General features: G+C 38.2%; 1 protein-coding gene across 2 annotated transcripts in view; it reads right to left on the bottom strand.

Moving 5' to 3' along the window:
- Nucleotides 1–9123: 9123 nt before the first annotated feature.
- LOC139081407 (uncharacterized) overlaps nt 9124–25347 on the bottom strand; it is a 39445-nt gene continuing 23221 nt past the window's right edge. The window contains exons 2-5 of one of the 2 annotated variants that reach the window (XR_011536501.1): nt 17586–17688; nt 15984–16131; nt 11091–11270; nt 9124–9798 (exon numbers count right to left, since the gene is read on the bottom strand). Coding sequence is in view for 1 of the 2 variants with exons in the window: in XM_070606974.1 (XP_070463075.1) it covers nt 16008–16131; nt 17586–17688 (227 nt within the window). In the remaining variant the exon portion in view is untranslated. Of the gene's footprint in view, nt 11271–15983; nt 16132–17585; nt 17689–25347 lie in introns of both variants that reach the window. The other variant, XM_070606974.1, reaches the window with a different exon arrangement.

Below are 25347 nucleotides of genomic sequence, written 5' to 3' on the forward strand. Positions count from 1 at the left end.
CAGTAGAAGTTTGTGCAGCCAAACCCTTGGCTTTTCCTCTACATCACATCTTGAGAAGCAACCTCTTAATGTTATCTATCTTCCTTCCTTTCTCTGTCTTGCTTTCTCAAAGAGAAGGAATGGACTCAATTTGACTCTTCCCAGAGGACTCTCCACAGGGATGTGACGCTGGAGAATTATGGAAACCTAATCTCACTTGGTATGTGAAATGTACCCTCTTTCCTGTGTTCTATTTTAATATTTTGGGATAGTCTTCCTTTTTCCGGGCTTTATCTCTTGCGCCGTATCTATCTTTTAGTATTAAATCACCCACTCAACATACATTGAGTGCCTACTGTATGCAAGGCACTGTGCTAGGTTTTGGAGATATGAATCACCTTACCTGAAATAGCATTCCCATAATTTTCTACCGTCTTGCCAGATCTACTTTTTCTTCACAGGGTACTGCTGGCTTACATTTCTTTGTTCCTTTGTTACTGTCTGTCTCCCATATTAAAATAAGTCCCATGAAGGCAGAGACTCTGTCTTTTGTGCTAACCAGTGCATCCTAGATACGTAGAATAAGCCCTGGCACACAGCAGATGCTCAAAAAAAATTGGTTGAATGAGTTCTGAGATACAAGGCATTACCCTTGCCATTGATGTCCTTTCCTCAAAAAGCTCACAGCTTTGTAAGGGAGACAACAGCGCTGAAATACTTGCACTTTCCTGAGTACACCAGGCTCTCGTAGCAGCTGTCTTGCTGCTTGCTACACATCCTTCAAGGTTCAGCATTTTATGTCTGCCTCCTTTCCATATATTCAACTAACATTTCCTGATGGCCCACACCATTCCGGGGACTGTCACATTTGCCAGGGAACTGGAGAGTGCTGACAAGAATAAAAGCATTCTAATCTGTGCCCCACGGGAGCTTAGTCTAGAGAGGCATACAGGCAAGGACGGTATTATGTGATAGATGCTGTGGTAGACGGAAGCACTGGGCCCGATGGAAGCCCAGAGGAGGGGCTTGAAACTTGTCCTAGGGAAGATCAGGGGAGACTTTCCGGAAAATGAAGTGTTTGAGCTAAATTCTAAGGGATGGACTCATGAATTCCACTTCATCCATCAAATATTTAGTGAGCGCTTACTCTGTACCAAGCCCTATTCTAAGGGCTGGCAATGCAGTCTTAACAAAACGGATACAAATAGCACCCTCGTAAAGCCTATTTTCTGGTGGAGGATGAAGTGGAATTAGCCAGATCAGGGAGGAAAATCAGTTCCAGCTGAAGGAGCCATGTGACTAAAGACCTGGGAGCTAACAAAAGCCAAGTTTGTTGGAGAAGCTCCAAGCATCAAGTAGTTCAGTATGGCTGGAGGGGAGAGGACAGAGCGGGAGTGGTGAGACTTAATGCTTTAGAGGGCACCAGGGACAGATCGTGCATGGCCACGTATGCTGTTCTCAAGAGGCTGTATCCCAAGGGCAGGGGAGGGCCAGCAGGTATTTTCAGTAGGAAATGACATTTTCATCTGGGAAGGCTTTCCTGACCATCTCGTCCCCTCCTGTCTACCATCTGAGTTAGATCTTCTCTTCTGTTCCCAGTACCTCCCTGTGATCACCTCATCGTAGCACCATAAGAGCTATGCGTAACTTTTCATTGGGAAATATAATGCATGGACAGAAAAATATATAAAAGATGATGTGTAGGATATAATGGATAATGATGAAATGAATGTCAAAATAACCACCACCTACTCAAGGACAGATTTTTTTCCATCTATATTAAAATTTGTCTATGTTTTTAAAATTGTGATAACTTTGCTTTTACTGTTAGGGAAATACTGCCCTCATATTATGAGTTAAGATGTGTTTCACACTCTCCTATATCATGGAAGAGTTTGTGAATAATTGCTTCTTTCTTCTTTATGTGTTTAGTATACTTGTCCAGTGAAGCCATCTGGACAGGGACTTCCCTTTGTGGGAAATTTTTTTTATTACTAAATTGATACATTTACTCGTTATAAGTGTATTTAAATTTTCTGTTTCTTCTTGAGTCAGTTTTGGTAGTTTGTGTCTTTCTAGCAATTTGTTCACTTCATTTAAGTTATGTAATTTGTTGGCGTATTATTTCCTTATAATTCTGTTTATTTCTGTAAGGTCAGGAGTAATATCTCCTCGTTTAATCTGATTTTAGTAATCTGTATCATCTTTCTCTTATTATTCGTCAGTCTGACTAAAGTTTGTCTGTTTTGTCTATCTTTGCAATGAAACTTATTTTGGTTTTATTTGTATTCTCCATTGTTTTTCTGTTCTCTATTTCATTAAGTTCCTCCATAACCCTTATTATGTCCTTTGTCTGCTTGCTTTAGGTTTGGTTTCCTCTTCTTCTTTTCATTATTTTAAGGTGGAAAGTTAGGTTTTTTATTTGACATCTTTCTTTCAATATAAGCTTTTAAAGCTATAAACTTCCCACTAAGCACTTATTTAACTGCATCCCATAACTTTTGGTATATAGTGTCTTCATTTTCACTCATCTCAAAGTATTTTCTATTTTCTGTTCTGAATTTTTCTTTGACTCATAAGCTACTTGTTAGGGGGTTGTTTAATTTCCATATATTTGCAGATTTCCAAAATTTCCTGCTGTTATTAATTTCCATTTTTCCTCCACCGTGATCAGATAACATACCTTGCATGATTTCAATCTTTTTAAAATTTACCAAAGCTCTAACTTATGGTGTATTCTGGAATTTTTCTATGTATGCTCAAGAAGTATGTGTATTCTAACGTTTTTGGTTAGAGTGATAGATATCTGTTAGATCTAATTTGCGTATAGTTTTGTTCAAACCTTCTATTTCCTCATTGATCTTATGCATGGCTGTTGCATCATTATTGCATGTATACTACTGAAGTCTCCAGTTTTTATTGTTGACTCTTCTATTTCTTCCCTCAATTCTGTACGCCTTTGCTTCACATATTCTGGAGCTTTGTTTTTAGGTGGATAAATGTTATAACTTCCTTATGATTGAACTTTTTTCATTATAAAACATTACCCTTTATTTCTAGTAATATTTTTAGCTTTTGAAAGCCTAACTTTCTGCCATTAGTATAGCCACCAGAGCTTTTTATGACTGCTGCTTGCATGATGCATGTTTTTCCATCCTTTTTCTTTTAAGCTATTTGTATCTTTGAATCAAAAGTATGTCTCTTGTAGATAGCACATGTTTGGATCACTTTTCTCCATGGAAATTATTATTTTTTCAGTTTTATTGAGATATAATTGACATACATCACTGTCTGAGTTTCAGGTGTAAAGCTTAAAGGTTTAACTTACATATATTGTGAGCTGGTTACCAAAATAAGTTTAGTTATTATCCATCATCTCTTAGAGATACAGTAAAAAGAAATGGAAAACTTTTTTTTTCTCTTGTAATGAGAACACTTAGGATTTACTCTCTTAACAACTTTCATATCTATCATACGCCAGTGGTAACTATAGTCATCATGTTGTACATAATACCTCTAGTACTTATTTATCTTACAACTGGAAGTTTGTACCTTTTGACCACCTTCCTCCAATTCCCACTCCCGCACCCTCTGCCTCTGCTCACCACACGCCTGATCTCTTTGTCTATGAGTTTTTGTTTCTTTAAGATTTCACATACAAGTGAGACATATAGTATTTTTCTTTCTCTATCTGACTTATTTCACTTAACATAATACCTTCAGGGTCCCTCCATGTTGTCACAAGTGGTAGAATTTCCTCATTTTTTTAATTGCTGAATAATATTCCATTGTGAGTGTGAATATATACATACATACATATATATATATATATATATAGGTTTTACAACTTCTTTATCCATTCGTTCATTGACGGACACCTAAGCTGTCTCCATGTCTTTCCTATCGTACATAATGCTGCTACGACCATGGGGGTGCAGTATCTTTTCGAGTTAGTGTTTTCGTTTCCTTTGGATATAGTCCCGGAAGTGGAATCATTGGATCACATGGTAGTTCTATTTTTAATTTTTTGAGGATCCTCCGAATTGTTTTCAATAGTGGCTGTGCCAATTTACATTCCCACCAAGAGTGCGCAAGGGTTCCCTTTTCTCACATCCAGACCAGCATTTGTTATCTCTTGTCTTTTGGATGATGGCCATTCTAGTAGGGGTGAGGTGATATCTCATTGTGGCCTCAATTTGCATTTCCCTAATGACTAGCGATGTTGAGCTTCCTTCATATACCTGTTGGCCTTTCATATATCTTCTTTGGAGAAATGTCTATTCAGGTCCTTTGCCATTTTGTAATTGGATTATTTGTTTTTTGCTGTTGAGTTGAATGAATTCTTAATCTATTTTGGATATTCACCCCTTACCAGACATATGGTTTACAAATAATTTTTCCCTTTCTGTAGGTTTTCTTTTCACTTTGTTTATGGTGTGTTTTGTCGTTCAGATGCTGTTTAGTTTGATGTAGTCCAATTTATTTTTGATTTTGTTGCTTGTGTTTTAGGTGACATATCCAAAAACTCAGTACCAAGCCCCATGTCAAGGAGCTTTATCCTTATATTTTCTTCTAGGAGTTTAATGTCTTTCATTTAAATCTTTAATCCATTTCGAGTTAATTTTTGCGAGTGGTTGAAGGTATGGGTCCAGTTTCACTCTTTCACATGTGGATATCCAATTATCCTAGCACTGTTTATTGAAGAGACTGTCTTTTCTCCACTGAGTATTTTGGCTCCACTGTCAAATATTCATTGAGTGTAATATACTTGGGTTTATTTCTGGGCTCTTGATTCCATTTCATTGGTGTATGTGTCCATTTTTATGCCCCTGCCATACTGCTTTGATGACTATAACTTTATAGTACAGATTGAAATTAGGAAGTGTGTGGCTTCCACTTTGTTCCTCTTTCTCAGGTTTTCTGTGCCTACTGGAGGTCTTTTGTGGTTCCATATAAATTTTAGGAATGTTTTTCCTACTTCCATAAAATATGCCTTTGGAATCTTGATAGGAAGTGACTGAACCTATAGATGGTTTTTGGTAGTATTGATGTTTTAACAATGTTAATTCTTCCAATGCAGGAACACAAGGTACTCTTTCATTTACTGTGTCCTCTTTGATTTTTTCATCAATGTCTTCTAGTTTTCAGAGTAGAGACCTTTTACCTCCTTAGTTAAATTTATTGCTAACTATTTTATTGCTTTTGATGCTATTGTAAATGGGATCAATTTCTTATTTCTTTTTCAGAAAATTCATTGTTAGTGTATAGAAACACGACAGAGTTTTTTTTTGAAGATTCACCCTGAGCTAACATCTGTTGCCAATCTTCCTCTTTTTTTTTCCCCTCCCCAAAGCCCCAGGACATGGTTGTATATCCTAGTTGTAAGTCTTTCCAGGTCTTCTATGTGAGCCACCACCACAACATGGCCACTAACAGATGAGTGGTGTGGTTCTATGACTGGGAAGTGAACCCAGGGCACCAAAACAGTGAGCGCCGAACCTTAACACACACCTAGGCCATCAGGCCTGGCTCACCCTTGTCTTATTTCTGATCTTAGGGGAAAAGCTTTCAACCTTTCATCATTGAGTATGACGTTAGGTGTAGGATTTGGTTCTTTTTGCCCCTCTTTTTCTGCCTTCTCTGGTTTTAATTGAGCTTTTCATATGACTCCATTATTCCCTCGCTTAGCATATCACTTTTAATTCTTTTTAAATTGTTCTTAGTGGTTGCCATGGAGTTTACAATATACACTTTTACTAATCTAAGGCCACCTTCAAATAACACTGTACGGCTTTGTGTGTAGTACGGGTACCTTATAAAAGAGCATTCCCAGTTCCTCCCTCCCGTTGCTTGGGACGCTTCTGTCCATCATTTCGCTTATCTACATGCTATAATCACCCACTATGTGGTCACTATTATCTTTTAGAAAACAGTTATGTTTTAGATGACACAAGAATAAGAAACATAGAAGATGTTATTTACATCCATTTAATACTTCGTTGACCCCCTTCCTTTCTTCAGGTAGACCCAAGTTCCTGACCTATATGATTTTCCTTCTGCCTGAAGAACGTCACTTATCATTTCTGGGAAGGCAGGTTTCCTGGAGATTACCTTGCTTAACTTTTACTTGTCTGAGAAAGTCTTTATTCCGTGTTCACTTTTGAATGACAACTTTCTGGAAATAGAATTACAGGTGGGTGGTTTTTCTTTTCAATCAACACTTGAAATATTTCACTCTTCTCTCTTCTTCTTTGCATGGGTCCTGATGAGAAGTCGGCTGTACTCCTTGTCCATATTCCTCAATAGGTAAAGTGTTTTCCTCCTCCAGCTTATTCTTTCAACATTTTTATTAGTTTTTAGTTTTATGCAGTTTGAATATAACATGTCTAGATGTGCATGCGTGTGTGTGTGTGTGTGTGTGTGTGTGTGTGTGTGTGTATTTAGTATATATACTGCTGGTATTTACTATGATTCCTGAATCTGTGATTTGCTATCTATAATTTCTTTTGGGAGTTCTTGACCCATATTCTTTCCAATATTCATTCTTCTCTGTTATTTCTACCTTCTGTCCTTTTTTGGTATTTGGATTAACGCATCAAACTTTTTCCAATTTCACATGGCGGGATGTTAAGTTACATGCTTTTCCTGATTTTATCCTCTTTGCACTTCTGTTAGAAAAGTTTTATTGACCTATGACCTAGCTTCAAGTTCACTGATTCTTTCCTGGGTCATGAAGAATCTACTAATGAGCCCCTCACTTCTGTTACTGTGCTTTTATTTTCTAGCATTTCCTTTTAATCCTTTCTCAGAATTTCCATGTCTCTGCTGTGGGGGATCAGAATTTGGCACCCCAAAATGTGTCTCTTTGGCTTATTTTAAGAACAAAAGACTCTGAAAGAAACTGTCACCTTCTCCCTCACTGCCTAAAAGAATTTAAGATAGAAGGCCTGTTCCAGGAAGGAGCTAATAACGTAAGAGAACTATAGTATACTATAAACTAGGTGTGACAGACAGGGAGGAACCTAACAAGGACCTTTCAATCTAAGTCCTCCCCATCTCTCATTGTCTTTGTGAGGCGTGGGCAACACTTGTTTATCAAACATTTGCTTTTCCGTCTCCATGTACGTTGCCTTCCTCCCCTTTGAAGTCCCAAACCACTACCCACAACGTCCTCCTTTGTCCTTCGTTGAAGATGGTATTGAAGGTAGTGGCTTCCACTATTTTGGGGAGTTACTCACTTTTCCTGGGTTTCTCCCACGTATACGTTATTAAATTTATTCGATTTTCTCCTCTTATTCTGTCTCATGTCAATTTAATTCTTAGACTAGCCAGAAGGACCTAGAGGGTAGAGGAATAGTTCGTCCTTCCCTAGACTGCTTACATTACCCATCTGCTTTTGTGTGCTGTCTATTTTTCCGTTAGAATCCTTAACATCTTAATCACAGTTATTTTAAATTTCCTGATTGACAATTCCAAAATGAGTGTTATATCAGAGATTGGTTCTAATGCTTGCCTTTTCTCTCCATTCTCTCAGTTTTTGGCCTGCTTTGTAATGTTTTTGTTGAAAGCCAGAAAATTTCTTTTGGGTAATTAGGACCTGATGTAACTAGGCATTTAGTGTGAATATTTATGTTAATCTGGCTAGGGGCTAGGCTGTGTTTTATGTTTGCTGCAGTATGACTGCCAGAGGTCTCCAGTGCTCTAGTGGCCTTATTTCGGTCCCCTCTTTTGAATTTGGGCTTCGCAAAGCACTCCTGCTCAGAGAGAATCTGTGTTTTTGAAGCGCTTTCAGTTATAACCCACTGGTATTTCTCTAGAAGCCCATTGATGTGGTGATAAGGCGTGGGGGAGGGGGAGAATTCCACAGCTTCATGACTAAATCTCAGTCTTTTAGAGGGACTGTGTCGCTGGGCTGCAACCTTCACAAGTGTTTCTCCAGGGGTATTACCTTCTCCCCGTGACCTCTATCCTTTCCCTGGCTGCAGTATTCCCACATTATTTCCTGGAAGCCTTGGCCCCTACTCACTTTTCTGTTTCCCTTAGGTGAGACAGGAGGGCTAGAGTGGGCTGGGGCGGGAGCAATAGCTTTCCTCCACCTAGGATAAGGGTCTAGCAAAGCCTTTTCCCTGGAGAGTACTCCTTTGTCATGGAAGACTCTGGCGGTATTTTGACAATGATTACTCTCTTTCTCTCTCCCAGACACAAAAACAAGGGCATCTTTCTCAGATCTCCACCAGGAAAATCTGTTTCCTGGAGTGAAAGTCCATGAAGTTGTGGATGCCCCCTAAGAGTGCAGTATGGGGCGGGGGGTGGGTAGGGGGAGCAGATTCTCACTTTCCTGCTAGTCCACACTCAGCCTCAAGAAATTCATCTTATTTACCATTTAAATGTTCTTACCAGATTATGACTACAGAGGATTCTGATTCAGGGAGGCAGATCTCGGTTTTGACACTCTGGATTCCACTCTTGCGCCAGAGTTTACGTGGTGGTTTGCCCTGCCAGCTCAGTTCTGTGAGGAGTCTAAAATATAGGTGGATTCAGTTTTTCCAGCGTTTTCTTGTTTTAAGGATGGGATTGGTGATCTCTGCCCTCTCTATATGTTGGGGCTGAAACCAGAAGCTTTATTTGTGACCATTTTTGAAATATGCCACAATCAGTATAAGCCTATGAGTTTCAAATATCATGGTAAGTACCAACAGAAGTAGAGAAACGTTGAAAGTAGTTGTCTCAGGGAGCCAGTAGGAGGAGGCTATGTGTGGTGGGATTGGGTGAGGTTTGGGAGGGGCGCAGGATTTAGAATCAGGTGATTTCTGTTTTTGTTCAACACTTGTGTTATTATTTAGCCTTTAAAATGATACACATATATGACTTAAGAAAATTTAATAATAGGTTGTGCATTTTATGTAGAAATAGTCTATAGAAATTTTATATCGGAGAATACATGGTAATTCTAAGCCTGATTTCAAGAAGATTAAATAAACACCCTCAATACATACAATTGCTAAAACAGCTATTCTCTCTCCTTTATTGATGTCAATTGTCACTATTTGTTAACTGATATGTATGTGTAGGTGAGGAAGAACTATTCCTCTACCCTCTAGGTCCTTCTGGTTGGGCTAAGAATTAAATTGACATGAGACAGAATAAGAGGAGAAAATCAAACAAATTTAATAACGTGTATACGTGGGAGAAACCCAGGAAAAATGAGTAACTTGCAAAAATGGTGGAAGCCACTACCTTCAATACCATCTTCAACGAAGGACAAAGGATGATGTTGGGGGTAGTGGTTTGGGACTTCAAAGGGGAGGAAGGCAACTTACATGGAGGTGGAAAAGCAAATGTTTGATAAACAAATGTTGACCACGCCTTGCCAAGACAATGATAGATGGGGAGGACTTTGATTGAAAGGCCCTTGTTAGGTTCCTCCCTGTCTGTCACACCTAGCTTATATTATACTATAGTTATCTCACAGTGTTTGCTCCTTTCTCAAACAGGCCTTCTATCTTTAATTCTTTTAGGCAGCTGAGGGAAGGTGAAACTTTCCTCCAGAGTCTTTTGTTCTCAAAATTAGTCAAGCCAAATAGATACATTTTGTGCTGGTAAATCCCATCCCCCACAGTCCCCACTTTGAAAGTTTAAGAAGTTTCACAGTCCAGAAGCTGAGTTGGTAGATTGTTCCATCTCATTGAACCAGTCTCTTAGTCCTGACGATAGGTCAGTCTAGTTAAATTCATTTTAGAAGGTGGTGATGTGGGTGGGCTCCCAAAGTTAGGCGTATATAGTGTAAGCAAGCAAGCAGGTATTTAATAAGAAGCATTTCTATGGAAACAAACAAAAAAAAAAAACAAAGTTAATGGTTGGAGCAAATTATAAACCAGTTTCTGAGCCCATGGGGCAGCCAGTCAAGATTTCTAGACGTCAGGGTCGAAGCATCTTTTGCAGTTTGAAATGTCTTTGATGATGCCATCGGAAGTTCAGGCATCTCTTGAGTGGCTTACACAGCAACAGGCATGCTATCGTGGTGATCTCTCTTAAGCTTACTATGTTGTCAAGCTTCAGTTTGCAAGGATTCAGGAAGAAGTGCGGTTTCAGTTCTCAAGGATTCCAAATGGAAATGATGAAAAACATTGAAAATGTTAGTTTGCAGATTTGGAGCTAGCTTTTTCAGGAGACTAGAAGAATTCAGGATCCAGTCCAGTTTACAAGATCCAGGTAGAAAACAATAAGCTCAAGGAAAATTAACAGAACTAGAATGTGTAATATAGGTTTCTATTGAAACATAATTTTTTCCCTTTAAAATCACCCTCATTTTTACCAAATATAGCCCAATTAAGACAAACCTGTTTGCAAAATAAGTCTAGTTTCAATAACATTGGTCCAATTATTTACATAAGCACAGCAAGAAAAGCAATTGATCACATAGGCTCTTTTAAACCTGCTTTGCTGGAACTTTTTATAAGGAATCCCAGATTGAATTTTAAAGGCCTCTCAAGGCCAGGAAAGCCAAGCCAAGGGCTTGTCATCAGACCCCGCCTGCAATACCTTAGATTTGGGTGGATTCCTCTCTTCTTGAGGTCCCCCAAATAACCTGAGTTTCTTTGCACCTGCCAGGGAAGTGAGCTTCCATGCTCACCTGGTAAGCTTGCTGGGAATCCTGTAAGCAAGGTACCAGGCCAATATTTCCAAGTGGCTTCATTTGTCTCATAAAGTAAATCCTTGTCCCTCAAAGCTGTTTGGTCACATCCAAGTCTATGCACGTTTCTCTCAAATATGACATTCCAATCAAAGCTTTGGTAATATAAGCAATGTTTCTAATTGTGTCCTGTTATAAGGAGAATGGATTCTTATTGAACTTGTGGAAATAACTACATAACCATGAAAATAAGAATACTCACTCTCTAAGAGTTTCCAAATTCTGGAGGGATCAGGTAGGGAGAAAAAGATCAACGTTTCAATTCTGCTGACAAAACTATAATTTACCAAATTGCTATAAGTCATACTTAGCTTAAGATAAAAGAGAAAACGGTTTTCTTAAATCTGAAAATAACAAGACATTAAAAAATCAGCAATATTTTAAGTGAAAATTCATAAAAAATTATAATCATCCTCACCAGTTCATTCAGTCCCACGTAATCAACTCTTGATCTTGATCTTCTGTTAGCAGTTTCATGAAGTCATCAGTTTCTCCATTGCAGTTCAGTTATTTCTTACCCAGTTCAGTTTTATGATCTGAAAGTTTATCAGAAACCTGCATTCTCTAGTCAGTGTCAGAGTCCTTTCCATGAATTTCTCTGAAGACGAAACATATTTGCAAAAGCAAAGTAAAACAAAGCAGTCTGTAAATGACAAAAAAACTTAAAAATGGCAATTGATAAAGAAACTTGGTTATTTTTATGACATATAACATTTTAAGATAATAACTAGAATTATGACTGATAACCAGGACAGATCAGAATTTTAGGAATATTACATAATTTTTAGGATGCTTATATCAATAACATTTACCCACATGATATCACAGGTCCCTATGAAACAATTCTTAGTTATCCATTTAACTAAAGTGACAAGAGAAGATGTTAAAGGCAAACATACAGAGTTAAACAGTTAAAAAAAAATAATTTAGTTCTCTTAATAGAGAGACATCAGCGTTTTTGAGCATGGGAAATTGTTTTGACAAATCATAGAATTTCTGTCTTTTAGGTAGACTTAATCAAAAAGAAGGGAACCTTTTGTAATTTCCTTACCCAGAGCAGACTAAAGGCTTGAGAAAATTATCCTTTAAACAGAGAGAAAACCAAATTCTAATTTTGCACCAGCTTATTTCTGATATTAAAACTCATTTATGTAATGAAATTCATTTCAGTCTGAGCCAGCTTGACCGTGTATAAAACTCTTTTCTCAGACTTTTTTCCCCCATAAACCTTCTATAACCTATTTAACAGGCAAAAATATCTTTATTTCTTATACCTTCTTTACTGAAAACATACATCTTACTTTCCTTGAATACAAAGATGTTTTCCGTATTAATTTTTAGTAGCTTTAATCACACATTAGAATTTTTTAACCCTTAGAAACCTTAACTTTTAAGTAAAGACTATGACATAAGCAATTATGGACTGTCTTTTACATTAGCATTTTGTGGCTTGGCAAGTTTATAAATACTTTTTATCATTTCTAGAAACATGCTACTTCATAGTAAAACCCTTTAATAAAATACAAGACGTGTTTACTAATTGACCTAAACATCTTTTAGTTTCTCTGTAATAAGAAGCCAAAAGTAGATAAACCCATATTTAGTAATTACTATCTAATATTTTATCTTATTTGTAAGTGATCTAGATATTCAATCAATTTTCTATCATTTAATTTATCTGAGCAAAAGTTCAATTTTAAGTTACCAAAGAGATTTTGGAAGTTGTTTTAAATACACATGTCATAAAATACAATTATCGTTAAAAGTTTATCTATAAGCTCTCATCTCACTTACATCTTAATCATTTGCCCCCAAGAATTATGTTTAGATCACTCACGAAAACTTTATGAGACATTCGACAAAATAACTTATTCTTTTTGCCGACAAATTTTGTAATTGAGAAAACATGAGTTTGTTTGACTAGAAAACGCAGGCTGCATCTCTGTATCTTACCCAATGCTGATAACTCTGAGAACATGTCCATTTTAGTCATCACACAAATCAACTTAAATACGTTTTAACTTATCAGAGGTTATTTTATATCATGTTAACTTGAAAATCATTTGGGTTAGTTTCTATTAAATTTAGAAATAATTTATATAAGTACTTACTTTAAGCCAATTAAATAGAGTTCTTTTAGAAATTATACCATCCGGAGGTAAAATATCACACATTTATAACATGGACACACACACATAGAGATTCCACAGCTATTGTTTTAAAATTACCATCATGAATCAGGTGCAGTAAAATGAGGTTCACTAGTTATGAAAGAACAGTTGTATCCAAAGGTTGTTTTAGAAATTGGTAAGAGTTAAGCTCACCTGCTAAATCTTTTTACTAGTATTTGTAGAGATGACATTTAAGAATTTTTTTTTAATTTTCAAGTATTTCCTCTTCCTTTTTGTAAGACAACGATAGTTGCTTTAAGTTTCTCAAATACTTGGGTTGTAGCCTGAATGATATCAAAAGACAGATCTGCTCATTGAATTATCTTTTCTTGGATTTGTTTCTTTATATCAGGGAGATTTTTAATGTAAGAGGCAAATGAAAAGATTTTTATGTTCTAAAACTTCAGGACAATGTATCGCACCGTTAGAACGTCTGCACAAAACGTTTAACAAAGCCCCTCTTTCTAAGTGCACAATTTAACCCTAGGCCAACTTTCCTTGGAGGGAGGGCTTTTATTATCTTTTTTACTAGCACCTGATATTAGCCTCTAGTTTTTATCTGATACTGTGTGGGCTCAGGGAACCCTATTGACTTCCCTTTAGTGTGTTTAATTAACACTGTCTGAAGGGCAGATTTATGTGCTGTCTTACAATATCAGGCAGGGAAACGTTCCCCAGTGAGACACAACGTCTATCTCTACAGTACAATCTATAATACAATCATGCAAAAGAGATGTAATCACTTCATATAGAGCCCATTTAAATATACCAATTTCCTACAAAATTTTATCTGAAGTCCATCAACTCTGATACCTCTAATCATAGCTTCTATTAGGACATCATCAACCAGTCTCGGTCTTATAATATTGGGTAAGGGAAGCATTCCCACACAAATATCCATTTTCAAAACACACGCAAGCCAAGTTGATAAAACCTCTTCACATAATATTAGCTCAAACATTCTAACCTTTATAATCCTATCAACCCTTACACTTTTACGTTTGTTTTCATTCTAGTTGCAGCCTGAGTCAGGGTCCCAACACTAGGTTTTGGTACCAACGCTTGTGGATTCCTGCATGAGGGAGACTTGGACATTTCCCTTCTCCATTTCCTGGTTATTCTTCCCATTTTACTCAGAAGGCTTTGAGTCCACAGCAAGAGGTCGAGCCAAGGGACCACGGCCCTTTTGTTAATCTTTAATTTGATTAACCATCCTAACTGTTGCACCAAGCGATTGTTGGTCAGGTTTCTCCTTTTGATTTCTGCCTTCTGGCTTTTTAAATAGAGCAGACTTGTTTGGGGCCCTTTAATCTTGGGGAGACTAGTAAGGGGTCCCTTCAGCCCACCCAACGTTAGGCAGTGATGTATTAAACCTTTGTCCTAACCCCATTAATGTCCATTTTATTTATCACATTTTTAAAAAATAACCATCTTAAGATTTCCGTCCTGCTGGGATGAGTCTCAAGACTCTTCCCTTTCTGATTCATCTTTGTCCCCCCCAACCTTTGTTTTGTAATTGGCACCTGAGCTAACATCTGTTGCCAATCTTTGTTTTGTTCTTCTTCTTCTCCCAAAAGCCCCTCAGTAATAGTTGTATATTCTAGTTGTAGGTCCTTCTGGTTGTGCTATGTGGGATGCCACAGCAGCATGGCTCGATGAGCAGTGCCATGTCCGTGCCCAGGATCCGAACCAGTGAAACCCTGGGCTGCCGAAGCACAGCACGCAAACTTAATCACTTGGCCACAGGGCCGGCCCCTGTTTCCCCTTTCGATATTTGCTTTATATACCTTATGTTCTAAAAAGTCCTTAATTTTTTTTTTTTACCCTGTAGAGAACAGTCCCTTGACTTTCCCTGGACTTCTTTTTCTTCTTTTGTTAATTAACTTAATGTTTTCATTAGCATCTGTAAGACCAGGAGAGGAAACTGAGACCCCAAATTTTATTAAGTTCTTGAGACTAGTCATTATTTCTTTGCATTGTCTTTTAAATTTGCTATTTTTATAGGTACCAATAAAGCATCTGTATTCGAGAGCTCTCTAAACATTTTTCCAATTTAGAAGTTTTTCCAATTTAAAAGATCCATTGTCTAGCCTTTGACGAGTAGGATCCTAATAGCAACTCAAACCAATCAGCCTTTTATGGCTTACCCATGGAGGCAAGAGGTGTCCCCAAATGAGAGTGCAAAGGAGGCAGCCCTCACAAGATCCAGAATGTTCACTCCCCAAAAAGTGTAAGAGAGCAAAGGCCTTCATTACACATGCAGAACGCACTAACCGACAATGAAGGTTGAGATGCCAGAGGCCCCTAATGGACTGAGATCCCTGATGACAAACTCCCCTGAGAGCTGATACAGCCAAAGAACATACACCTTGGAACCCTAGTCTCTGTGTGGCTGGCCGCCAAGATGCACACTGGTTTGTGCATCCTCCTGATGGTGAAGACCAGAAAGGTCACAAAGCCAAGCTCTCAAGACATAGAAGAAGACAAAAGAAAACAAACTTCATCTTCTATGCACATTAACAGCTTTAGGTAAGCCTTGAGTCTCTTGGAGCCAAACGAATACCTAGGAGGGAGGTTCTGCAGGGTTGGGGGTTGTATGTGTTTTAGAGTACTTCATTGCATGGAAATTTTCTTGACGTTGGCGGGGGTCCTCTGTCATCTACCCCATTCTGTGTCCAACTTATCCTATCATGGGAGTCTTCTTGAGATGGCAAGTGCCCTGATGGCTCTTAAGTGCCCAACCCATGCCCACCAATGTCATGGCCTCTTTGGCTTCCAAGATCCCCGTTAGCAACAGCTTTCACCTCATGCACATGTCAACTCACAGCAAAGTTTACTGTGGGACAAGCCCAGACAACAGGCTTATAGAGATGCCTGTGTCTTGCCCTATGGCTTCTCCTTTTTTGTGACAGTGACGCAAAGACAAGGAAAAATAGTGACCATCTCTGGGAGGAGAAGGGTCAACAAACCAAGAGTACTCCAACAAAATTTCCCAGAGTTGCTGAGTCCAAGAAGCTAGCTTTGCCAATATTTTACCCTGCTAATCTAAATTTAGAAAAGGAAAAACAAATTCACCACTCTCACTTCCACTGAAAACTGAAGGCAGAGATTCGGGAGACTGACGTGGTAAGAACTCTTACCTGCTCCCAGCTCTCATCAGAAGTCTAGGATCTCTCAGCTGCAGGAGTCCAGGAGTGAGCAGCGTCTAGCCAGTGATGTTTTATCCAATCCTCATCACCAAAGTGTAGGGGAAGAAGAATTATCCCTCTGCCCTCTAGGTCCTTCTGGCTGGTGTCAGAATTAAATTGTCATGAGACAGAATAATGGGAGAAAAATCAATGAAAGTTTAATAACATGTATGCATGGGAGAAGCCCAGGAAAACTGTGTAACTCCCCAAAATGGCGGAAGCCACTACCTTAAATACCATCTTCAGCTAAGGACAATGGAGGACATTGGCGGTACTAGTTTGAGATTTTGGAGGAAGGCAATTTACATGGAGGAAGGCAATTTACATGAAGATGGAAAAGCAAATGTTTGATGAGCAAATGTTGACCTCACCTTGCAAAGCCAATGAGAGATAGGGAGGACTGATTGAAAGGCCTTTGTTCTGTTCTTCCCTGTCTGTCATACCTAGTTTACATTATACTATAGTTATCTTATGGTATTATCTCCTTCCTGGAACAGGCTGTGTATGTTAAACTCTTTTAGGCAGTTGGGGGAAGGTCAGGGTTTCTTTCAGAGTCATTTGTTCTTAAAAATAATCAAGCCAAAGAGACACATTTTGGGGTGGCCAATTCTGATCCCTCACACATGTATTGCTCATGATCACAGCAGGTTTGCACACGAATTGAGTAGGGTAATAGGGTGAAAATTGCTCTCTGCTAAATCTTTGGGAAACAGTTAAAGAGAGAGGGCTATAGTCCCTGTTCACAAATGAAGAAATTAAGGCTAAAAGAGATTCAGTATCATGCTGAAAGTCATACACTGAGTAAGTGGTGGATCTGGGACAGTCTCCCAAGTCTCTCTGATACCAGCATTCATTTTCTTCCCCGTGTACTTCTCTGCCGTCCTAGAATGCACATTTTTGAAGAGTCACAGCTTTTTTAGAAAACGGTGTTATTTTTTTCAACTAGGTCTGGGAACCAAAATCCCTGAGGGAAGTACAAGAAGAGCTGAATACAATCATCTAATTCTTTTCGGAAATCACAAATTCCTAAGCCTTCTTAAATGGATTTAGAAGCTAGAAACAAAGATAGAAATATTCCAAATTTATTTACTGAAGACAGCCTAAACCCTGATTCCAAAACCTGTAAAAGCTAGTACATGCACACAAGCCCACAAGCACACAGACTTACACAAACATGCATGCATGCACTCGCATGCGTGCATGCACACACAGAAATAGGGATCTATCTCACTTAGGAGCATAGGTTTAATGTTTTTATCCACAAAGTTTGAGTATATAAGGTTCAACAGTATGTGGGAAATCTACTGCATCCTGGCAGGTTTTCTAGTCACGAGAGGCTGGTGTGATATTGAGAAATATTTTAGTAATTTAATAATCTATCATATCGATAGTCAAAGGAGAAATACCATGTCATTTGAAATGTTGAAAAAAGACTCAAGAAATTCAGCCCATCCCTGATAAACTCTGTGCAGTCTTCATTAGTTCTTGTCTACTTGATTTGCCTTCAGCTGAGAGAATTATGTTAATTATGTTAATTAGGTAACAATCCCTTACCTGAAACTCTTGGGACCGGATGTTTCAGAATTCATATACCACACTTCACTAAGAGCCATAGCAGGGTCTGGAGTAGCACCGTGAATCCAGTAAAACAATATTTCTGCAGGGAAACATAAACATTCATGCCAAGAAGGATAGATAAAGACAAAAGAGCCTCATGTCTGTTCAGGTCGTGTTTTACGGGCAAATGAGTCAGAGAATCAACTTTAGTTTTTATAGCCTTTGAGGCTTTAGGCTTACAATAAGGCACGTTCAGTCTGAAGTGTGTTTCTGTCAATTCTTCTCACATGGTATACATGTCTTCCCCCTCTATTTTTGTTAGATTTTCTTTAATTGAAGTACAGCACAGAAAGTGAAGAGTGCACAAACCATAAGAGACAACAACTTGATGACTTTTCACAAAGTGAACACATACCTGTAACCACCACCAAGACCAAGATCTGGAACATTACTGGAGCCTCAGAAACCCACGTTATGCCCCTGTCTAGGTGTTTCACGTGAAGGCTAACCACTATTCTGACCTACGTCAGCATAAGGGTTTCTTGTTTTTGTTTTTGTTGTTTTGCCTCTTCTTAAACTTTATATAAATAGAATTATCAGTCACGTATGTTTTTATGCCTGGCTTCTTTTGCTCAGTGTTCTGCTATTGATATCTGCCCATGTTGTTGCACGTAGGGGTATTTTCTTGTTTCATGTCTGTATCGTGTTCTATGATATGAATATATCACACTGTATTCATTCATTCAACTGTTGATAGATGTTCATATTGCTTGCAGTTGGTGACTACCATCAATAATGATGCTGTGAACGTTTTTATTTGTGTGTCTGGAGAACATGTTTGTATTGGTGTTGCGTATATAGTTGGATTGTGTCATCGCCAGAATTCTATGATGATGCCCAATGACCCATGTCCTTTTTTTTAATTGAGGAAACATTGTTTTAATAACATTATATAAATTTCAGATGTACGTTATTCTATTTTGACTTCTGTATAGACTACAACATGTTCACTACCGAAAGTCTAGATGCCATCCATCACCATACACGCGAGCCTTTTTACCCCTTTCCCCCTCTCCCCACCCCTCTTCCCCTCTGGTAACCACCAATCTGTTCTGTATATCTATGTGATTTTTTGATGGTTTGTGAATAAACATCCCGATTAAAAACTAGGAAGAAGATCTGAGTGGACATTTTGCCAAAGGAGATACACAGATGGCCAACAGACACATGAAAAGATGTTCAACATCATTTCAGAGAAGACTCAAATAAATAAAATTAGAAACGAAAGAGGAGACATTACAGCTGATACTACAGAAATACATAGGATCATAAGAGACTACTGTGAACAATTATATGCCAACAAATTAGATAACCTAGAAGAAATGGACAAATTCCTAGAAACACAAAACCTACCAAGACTTAATCCAAAAGAAATAGAAAATCAGAATAGATCGATAATGAGTAAAGAGATTGAATCCATAATCAAAAACCTCCCAACACAGAAAACCCCAGGATAAGACACCTTCACTAGGGAATTCTACCAAACACTTAAAGAAGAATTAACGCCAATCTTTCTCAAGCTCTTCCAAAAAATTGAAGAAGAGGGGACACTTCTAAACTCATTCTACAAAGCCAGCATTACCCTGATATCAAAGCCAGATAAGGACGGTACAAGGAAAGACATCCATCGACAAACATCCCTGATGAACATAGACGCAAAAATTCTCAACAAAATATTAGCAAACCAAAGTCTACAACACATTGAAAGGATTATACACATGGTTAAGTGGGATCTATTGCTTGGATGGAAGGGTAGTTCAACATACACAAATCGATAAATGTACTACACCTAATTAATAGAATGAAAGATAAAAATCACACAATCATCTCAATAAATGCAGAGAAAGCATTTCCCCAAACTCAACATCCTGTCGTGATAAAAAAAAAACCTCAACAGATTTCGTATATAAAGAACGTATCTCTACATAATAAAGGCCTTATATGACAAACCCAGAGCTAACATTATACTCAACGGTGAACAAGACAAAGATGCTCACTCTCACCACTCTTATTCAATATAGTCCTGGAAGTCCTAGCTAGAGCGATTAGGCAAGGTGAAGAACTAAAAGGCATTCAAATCAGAAATGAAGAAGTAAAATTCTCACTGTTTGCAAACGATACGATTTTGTATATAGAAAATCCCAAAGACACAACCAAAAATCTATTGGAACTAATCAGCAAATTAAGTAAACGTTCAGGATATAAAATCAACATACAGAAGTCAGTTGCATGTCTATATGCGAATAATGAAACATCTGAAAAAGAAATAAAGAAAACTATCCCTCTCACAGTATCATCAAAAACAATAAAATATTCAGGAATAAATTTAACCAAGGAAGTGTAAGATCTGTACATTGAAAAATACTAGACTTTGTTGAAAGAAATCAAAGAAGAAACAAACAAATGGGAAGACATCCAATGTCTATGGATAAAAAGCATTAATATCGTCAAAATGTCCATACTACCCAAAGCCATCTGTAGATTCAACACAGTCCCCAGCAAAATTCTAATGGCATTTCACAGATATAGAAAAAACAATCCTAAAATTTGTATGGAACCATGAAAGACCTGAATAGCCAAAGCAATCCTGAGAAAGAAGAACAAAGCTGAAGGCGTCACACTTCCTGATTTTAGACTATACACCAAAGCTATAGTAATTAAAACAGTATGGTCCTGGCATAAAAATAGACACACAGACCAATGGAACAGAACAGAGATACCAGAATTAAACCCCTGCATATACGGCCAACGAATATTCGACATGGGAGCTAAGAACATCCAATGGGGAAAGGATAGTCCCTTCAACAAATGGTGTTGGGAAAACTGGATAAACACATGCAGAAAAAAGGAAATTAGGCCCCTGTCGTATACCACTCACAAAAACTAAATCAGAATGGATCAAAGACTTAAGCATAAGACCTGATACCATAAGATTCCTAGAAGAAAACATAGGGAAGAAGCTCCTAGACCTTGGTCTTGGCAATGATTTCTTGGATAGGACACCCAATGCACAAGCAACAGAAGTGGAAATCAATAAGTGGGACTACATCAAACTAACAGGCTTCTGCACAGCAGAAGAAACAATCAACAAAATGAAAAGGCAACCAAAAGAACAGGAGAAAAATTTTTCAAACCATATATTGGAGAATATATATATATCCAAAATATATAAAGAACTCATACAGCTCAATAACGACAAGGAAAAAACAATCCAACTAACAAATGGGAAGGGGAACTGAATGCACATTTTTCCAAAGAAGACACCCAAATGGCCAACAGGTACATGAAAAGATGCTCAGCATCACTATTCATCAGGGAAATGCAAATCAAGGGATACCAAATAGCAAAAAAAAATCTTGAAAAAGACGAACAAAGTTGGAAGACTCACACACCCCGATTTCAAACATATTACAAAGCTACATTAATCAAAAGAATGTGATACCGGCATGAAGACAAACATACAGACAATGGAACACAATGGAGAACCCAGAAATAAACCCTTGCATTTGTGGTCAAATGAGTTTTGGCAAGGGTGCCAATAATTGTCAATGGGAAAGGACAGTCAATTCGACAAATGGTACTGGGACAACTGGGTATCCATGTGCAAAAGAAGGAAGTTGAACTCTTTACCTCGCAACATACACAAAAATTAAGTCAAAACAAATCAAAGAACTAACCGTAAAAGCAAAAAGTGCAAAACTCTTAGAAGAAAACAGGGGGAAAGCTTCATGACATTGGATTTGGCCATAATTTCTTGGATATGCTTCCACTTCCCTTGTCTCACAGGGTGACATCAAAACAAAATACGCCAGATGCCAGGCATCATCAGTGGTATGGAACTCTGTTGCTTAGGAGCCATTTCCATACTGCAGCTAGGTATTAGGCCATTCTACAGCTTGAAAAGCACAGGCAACAAAAGTGAAAATAAAAGTAAAATGGACTACATCAAAATTAAAAATTCCTGAGCGTTAAGGGACACAATCAACAGAGTGAAAAAAGCAACCTACAGAATGGGAGACAATATTTGCAAATCATATATCTGATAAGGGGTTAATATCCTGAATACATAAAGAACCTGTACAATTCAATAACAAAAAACCTCCAAATAGTCCAATTTAAAAAATGAACAAAGGACTTGAAAAGACAAGTCTTCATAGATGATATATGTATGGGTCGCAAGCATATGAAAAGATGCTCAATATCACTAATCATTAGGGAAATGCAAATCAAAACCACAATGATATCACTTCACACCCATTAGCAGGGCTACTATTAAAAAAACCCCAGAAAATAACAAGTGCTGACAAAGATGTGGACAAACTGTAAATTTTGTGCACCGCTGGTGGGAATGCAAAATGGTGCAACTACTGTGGAAAACCGTAACTTGGTTCATTAGAAAATTAAAAATAGAATTACTATATAATCTTGCAAGTCCACTTCTGGGTAAATATTTGAAAGAATTGGAAGCAGGTGAAGACATATTTGTACACCCATGTTCATAGCAGCATTATTCACAATAGCCAGTAAGTGGAAGCAACCCAAGTGTCCATCGATGAACGAATGTAGAAAGAAATTGTGGTATGTACATACAATGGAATATTATTCAGACTTAAAAACGACAGAAATTCTGACTCATGCTACAACATGGATGAACTTGAAGACGTTATGCTAAGTGAAAGAAGGCAGTCCAAAAGGCAAATGCTATATAATTCCACTTATATGAGATGTCTAGGGTAGTCAAATTCATAAACAGAAAGTAGAATGTTGTTCGACAGCGGCTGCGGGGGAGGGGAAAATGGAGTGGTGGTGTTTAATGGGGATGGCGTTTCCAGTTTGTAAGATGAAAGAGTTCTGGAGTTTTGTTGCACAACAGTGTGAACATGCTTAATACTACTGTCCTGTACACTTAAACATGTTTAAGATGATAAATTTTATGTTGTATGTATTTTACCGGAATTAAATTCTTTTTAAAAAGCAACTCTTTATTGAAAAGCCATCATATGTCAGCCACCATGCTCTGTTCTTTAATGACATATTTTTAAAACAACTTCCATATGTGGGAAGTCCTATATTTATTCCCATTTGATGGACATTGAAATTGAGGTGCTAAGCAATTTTGTGCTTTGCACGATCTCATAACTAGTTGAGCTTGGCTTCAGAGTCAGACATCCTGGGTCTTAATTCTAGTTTTCCCATTGACTTGCTGTGTTGTTCGGGACAACTTAGTGAACCTGGAAACCTATGTTTCCTCATCTCTCAATAGGGCACGATAAGAGTGCATGCCATCTAGATTTTTGTAAGGGTCAAAACAGACAGTGCCCGTTAAGTGCTTCCAACAGTATCTGGCACGCAGTGAGTGCCCAATGAAGATGGATTTTGTATGGTTAGGGTTATTATCATGTACCCAGATGTTTCTGACCCCAATGGCTATACTCTTAACACTCTTTCTCAGGGCTGGATAATCATATCCTCAGATAAAGATCAAATCTGTATGAAGAACACTAGAATTCCAGCTATTCTGTCTGCACTGAGGGCAATTACTATTTCACACAGTTCCTTAGGAATAGCAAAGTGTACCTAAATTACAATTCCTTCCATTTATTGGCAGATGCTGTATACCTGGACTGTGCTAATCCCTAATGCTCAAATGACGTATGGTAGAAGTAGCAGCTAACATTTACCGAAGGCTTGCTGTCAAACGAGCTGACATATTTGGCCAGTAAGTAACAACGATGTGCCCAGGTAGACTCAGTTCATTACCTACATAGACAGGAAAAGTAATATCAACATGGTGTTAGCTCCCACTTCCCTTGTTCCACAGGGTGACATCAAAACAAAATAAGCCAGATGATAGGCTTCATCACTGGTATGGGACTCTGTTGCTCACGAGCCATTTCCAAATTGCAGCTAGACATTAGGCCATTCTATAAGCTTCAGCTGTACCCTAAGGTGAGGGAAGGAAGAAAGATGAAAAGTTCTGGAACCAGAGAGGTGATAAGAAACTGCCTATGGTGGCCTCTCTCAAAATAGGGAGATGGTGAGAAATGGTCTTGCAGCAGCTTCTCAGAACTCAGCCTGTCTTTCCACATTCCTGGAGGATAACAGGGCATTCTACTCAGCTGCAGATCAAACTGCGGTTGAAACTTACTTACATGGCCCATACACGAGCTTGTCAGTGTGCTTGGCACAGAGCAGTTCCCCTACATATACTGTGTGCCAGAAATAACCTGATGCTCATGAGAGCCATTAGAGGCATATTTTATCATCCCTAAATTGCAGATGAACAAACAGGCTAAGAAGAATAGAGAGTCTTGCCTTGAGTCTCAGATTAATACAAGGTAGGTGAAGATATACCTGACTCAAGGGCCCATGCCTTTTACCCTACACCAAACTGCCTTCAGTTTTACCAGTGCACAAGGTGGACGTGCACTGTCATTCCAACTGGACTAGAGGATCTTTGAATATAGAGAGTAAGATTTAACCTACTCTTACACTGCTGATGCCTAATTCAGTGCAAAGCAAAGTAAGTACTCAAGGAACAAGTGTTGACTCATTCACTGGGGATTCATTTTGTACTTAACACGTGGCCTACTTGATAGAGTGTAATTACTTCTAATGACAATTTGTTACACAATCTCTGTAACATAGATTTCTTTTTTTCTTAAATGGGGCAACAGGAGAATAATTGCGTGACCTGATAATGTTAATGGTATTCCTTGTTCGAGAGAGAGAGAAACAAAGAGAGAAATTCTTCCATTGTAAGCAAAGTAACATAGTAGTAAAGGATTTGGCTGTGAATTCAGAATATTATATAGGTTTTATTCCAGGTTCTGTGTTGGGGGGCTTTCTTTTTGCTAAATAACCTTGGATAATTTGCTTAGACTTCTTTATATCTATGATTCCTCATCTCTGAAATGTGAATAAGACCATTACTTACCTCTTGGATGTACTGTTTTGAGGATTACATTTTATATATGTGTGTGTGTGTGTGTGTGTGTGTGTGTGTGTGTGTCTATATACATATACATATATACATATATATATATAATAGTATTCTTGGGCCCACAGGTTATTGTATCTCAAAATTGGTTTTCAAATCACCCAAAATTGCAGCAGCATCTTCAGAATTCCTGAGATGTGATTTCCAAATGTCTGTTTCCTCATGTCATCGTATTTGAGGCCTAAAGTCAACCTGAACTTAAGGGAAAGAGCTTATTTTTAAAACTCTGTGTTACGTCTGATACGGGCTGAATCTTGTCATCCCAAAATTTATATGTTGAAACCCTAGTACCTCAGAATGTGACTGCATTTGGAGATAGGGCCTTTAAAGGGATGATTAAGTTAAAATAAGGCCGTTAGCGTGGGCCCTAATCCAATCTGACTAGTGTCCTTATGAGAAGAAACAATTTGGACACACAGGGAGACACTAGGGGTGTGTGCGCGCACACGCACACACACACACACACACACACACAAACACACACAGAGGACAAACAACGTGAGAACACAGTGAGAAGGCAGCCACGTGCAAGCCAAGGAGAGATGCCTCAGAAGACAACAAACTTGCCAACACATTGATCTTGGACTTCTAGCCTCCAGAACTGTGAGAAAGAAATGTGTTGTTTAAGCCACCCCGTCTGTGGTGATTTTTCAGGGCAGCCGGAGCAGACAAATGTAATACAACATGTTTCTGTCTCTC

This window comes from Equus przewalskii, unplaced genomic scaffold (genome assembly GCF_037783145.1).
Source record: "Equus przewalskii isolate Varuska unplaced genomic scaffold, EquPr2 contig_R2023, whole genome shotgun sequence".
NCBI classification, from domain to species: Eukaryota; Metazoa; Chordata; class Mammalia; order Perissodactyla; family Equidae; genus Equus; species Equus przewalskii.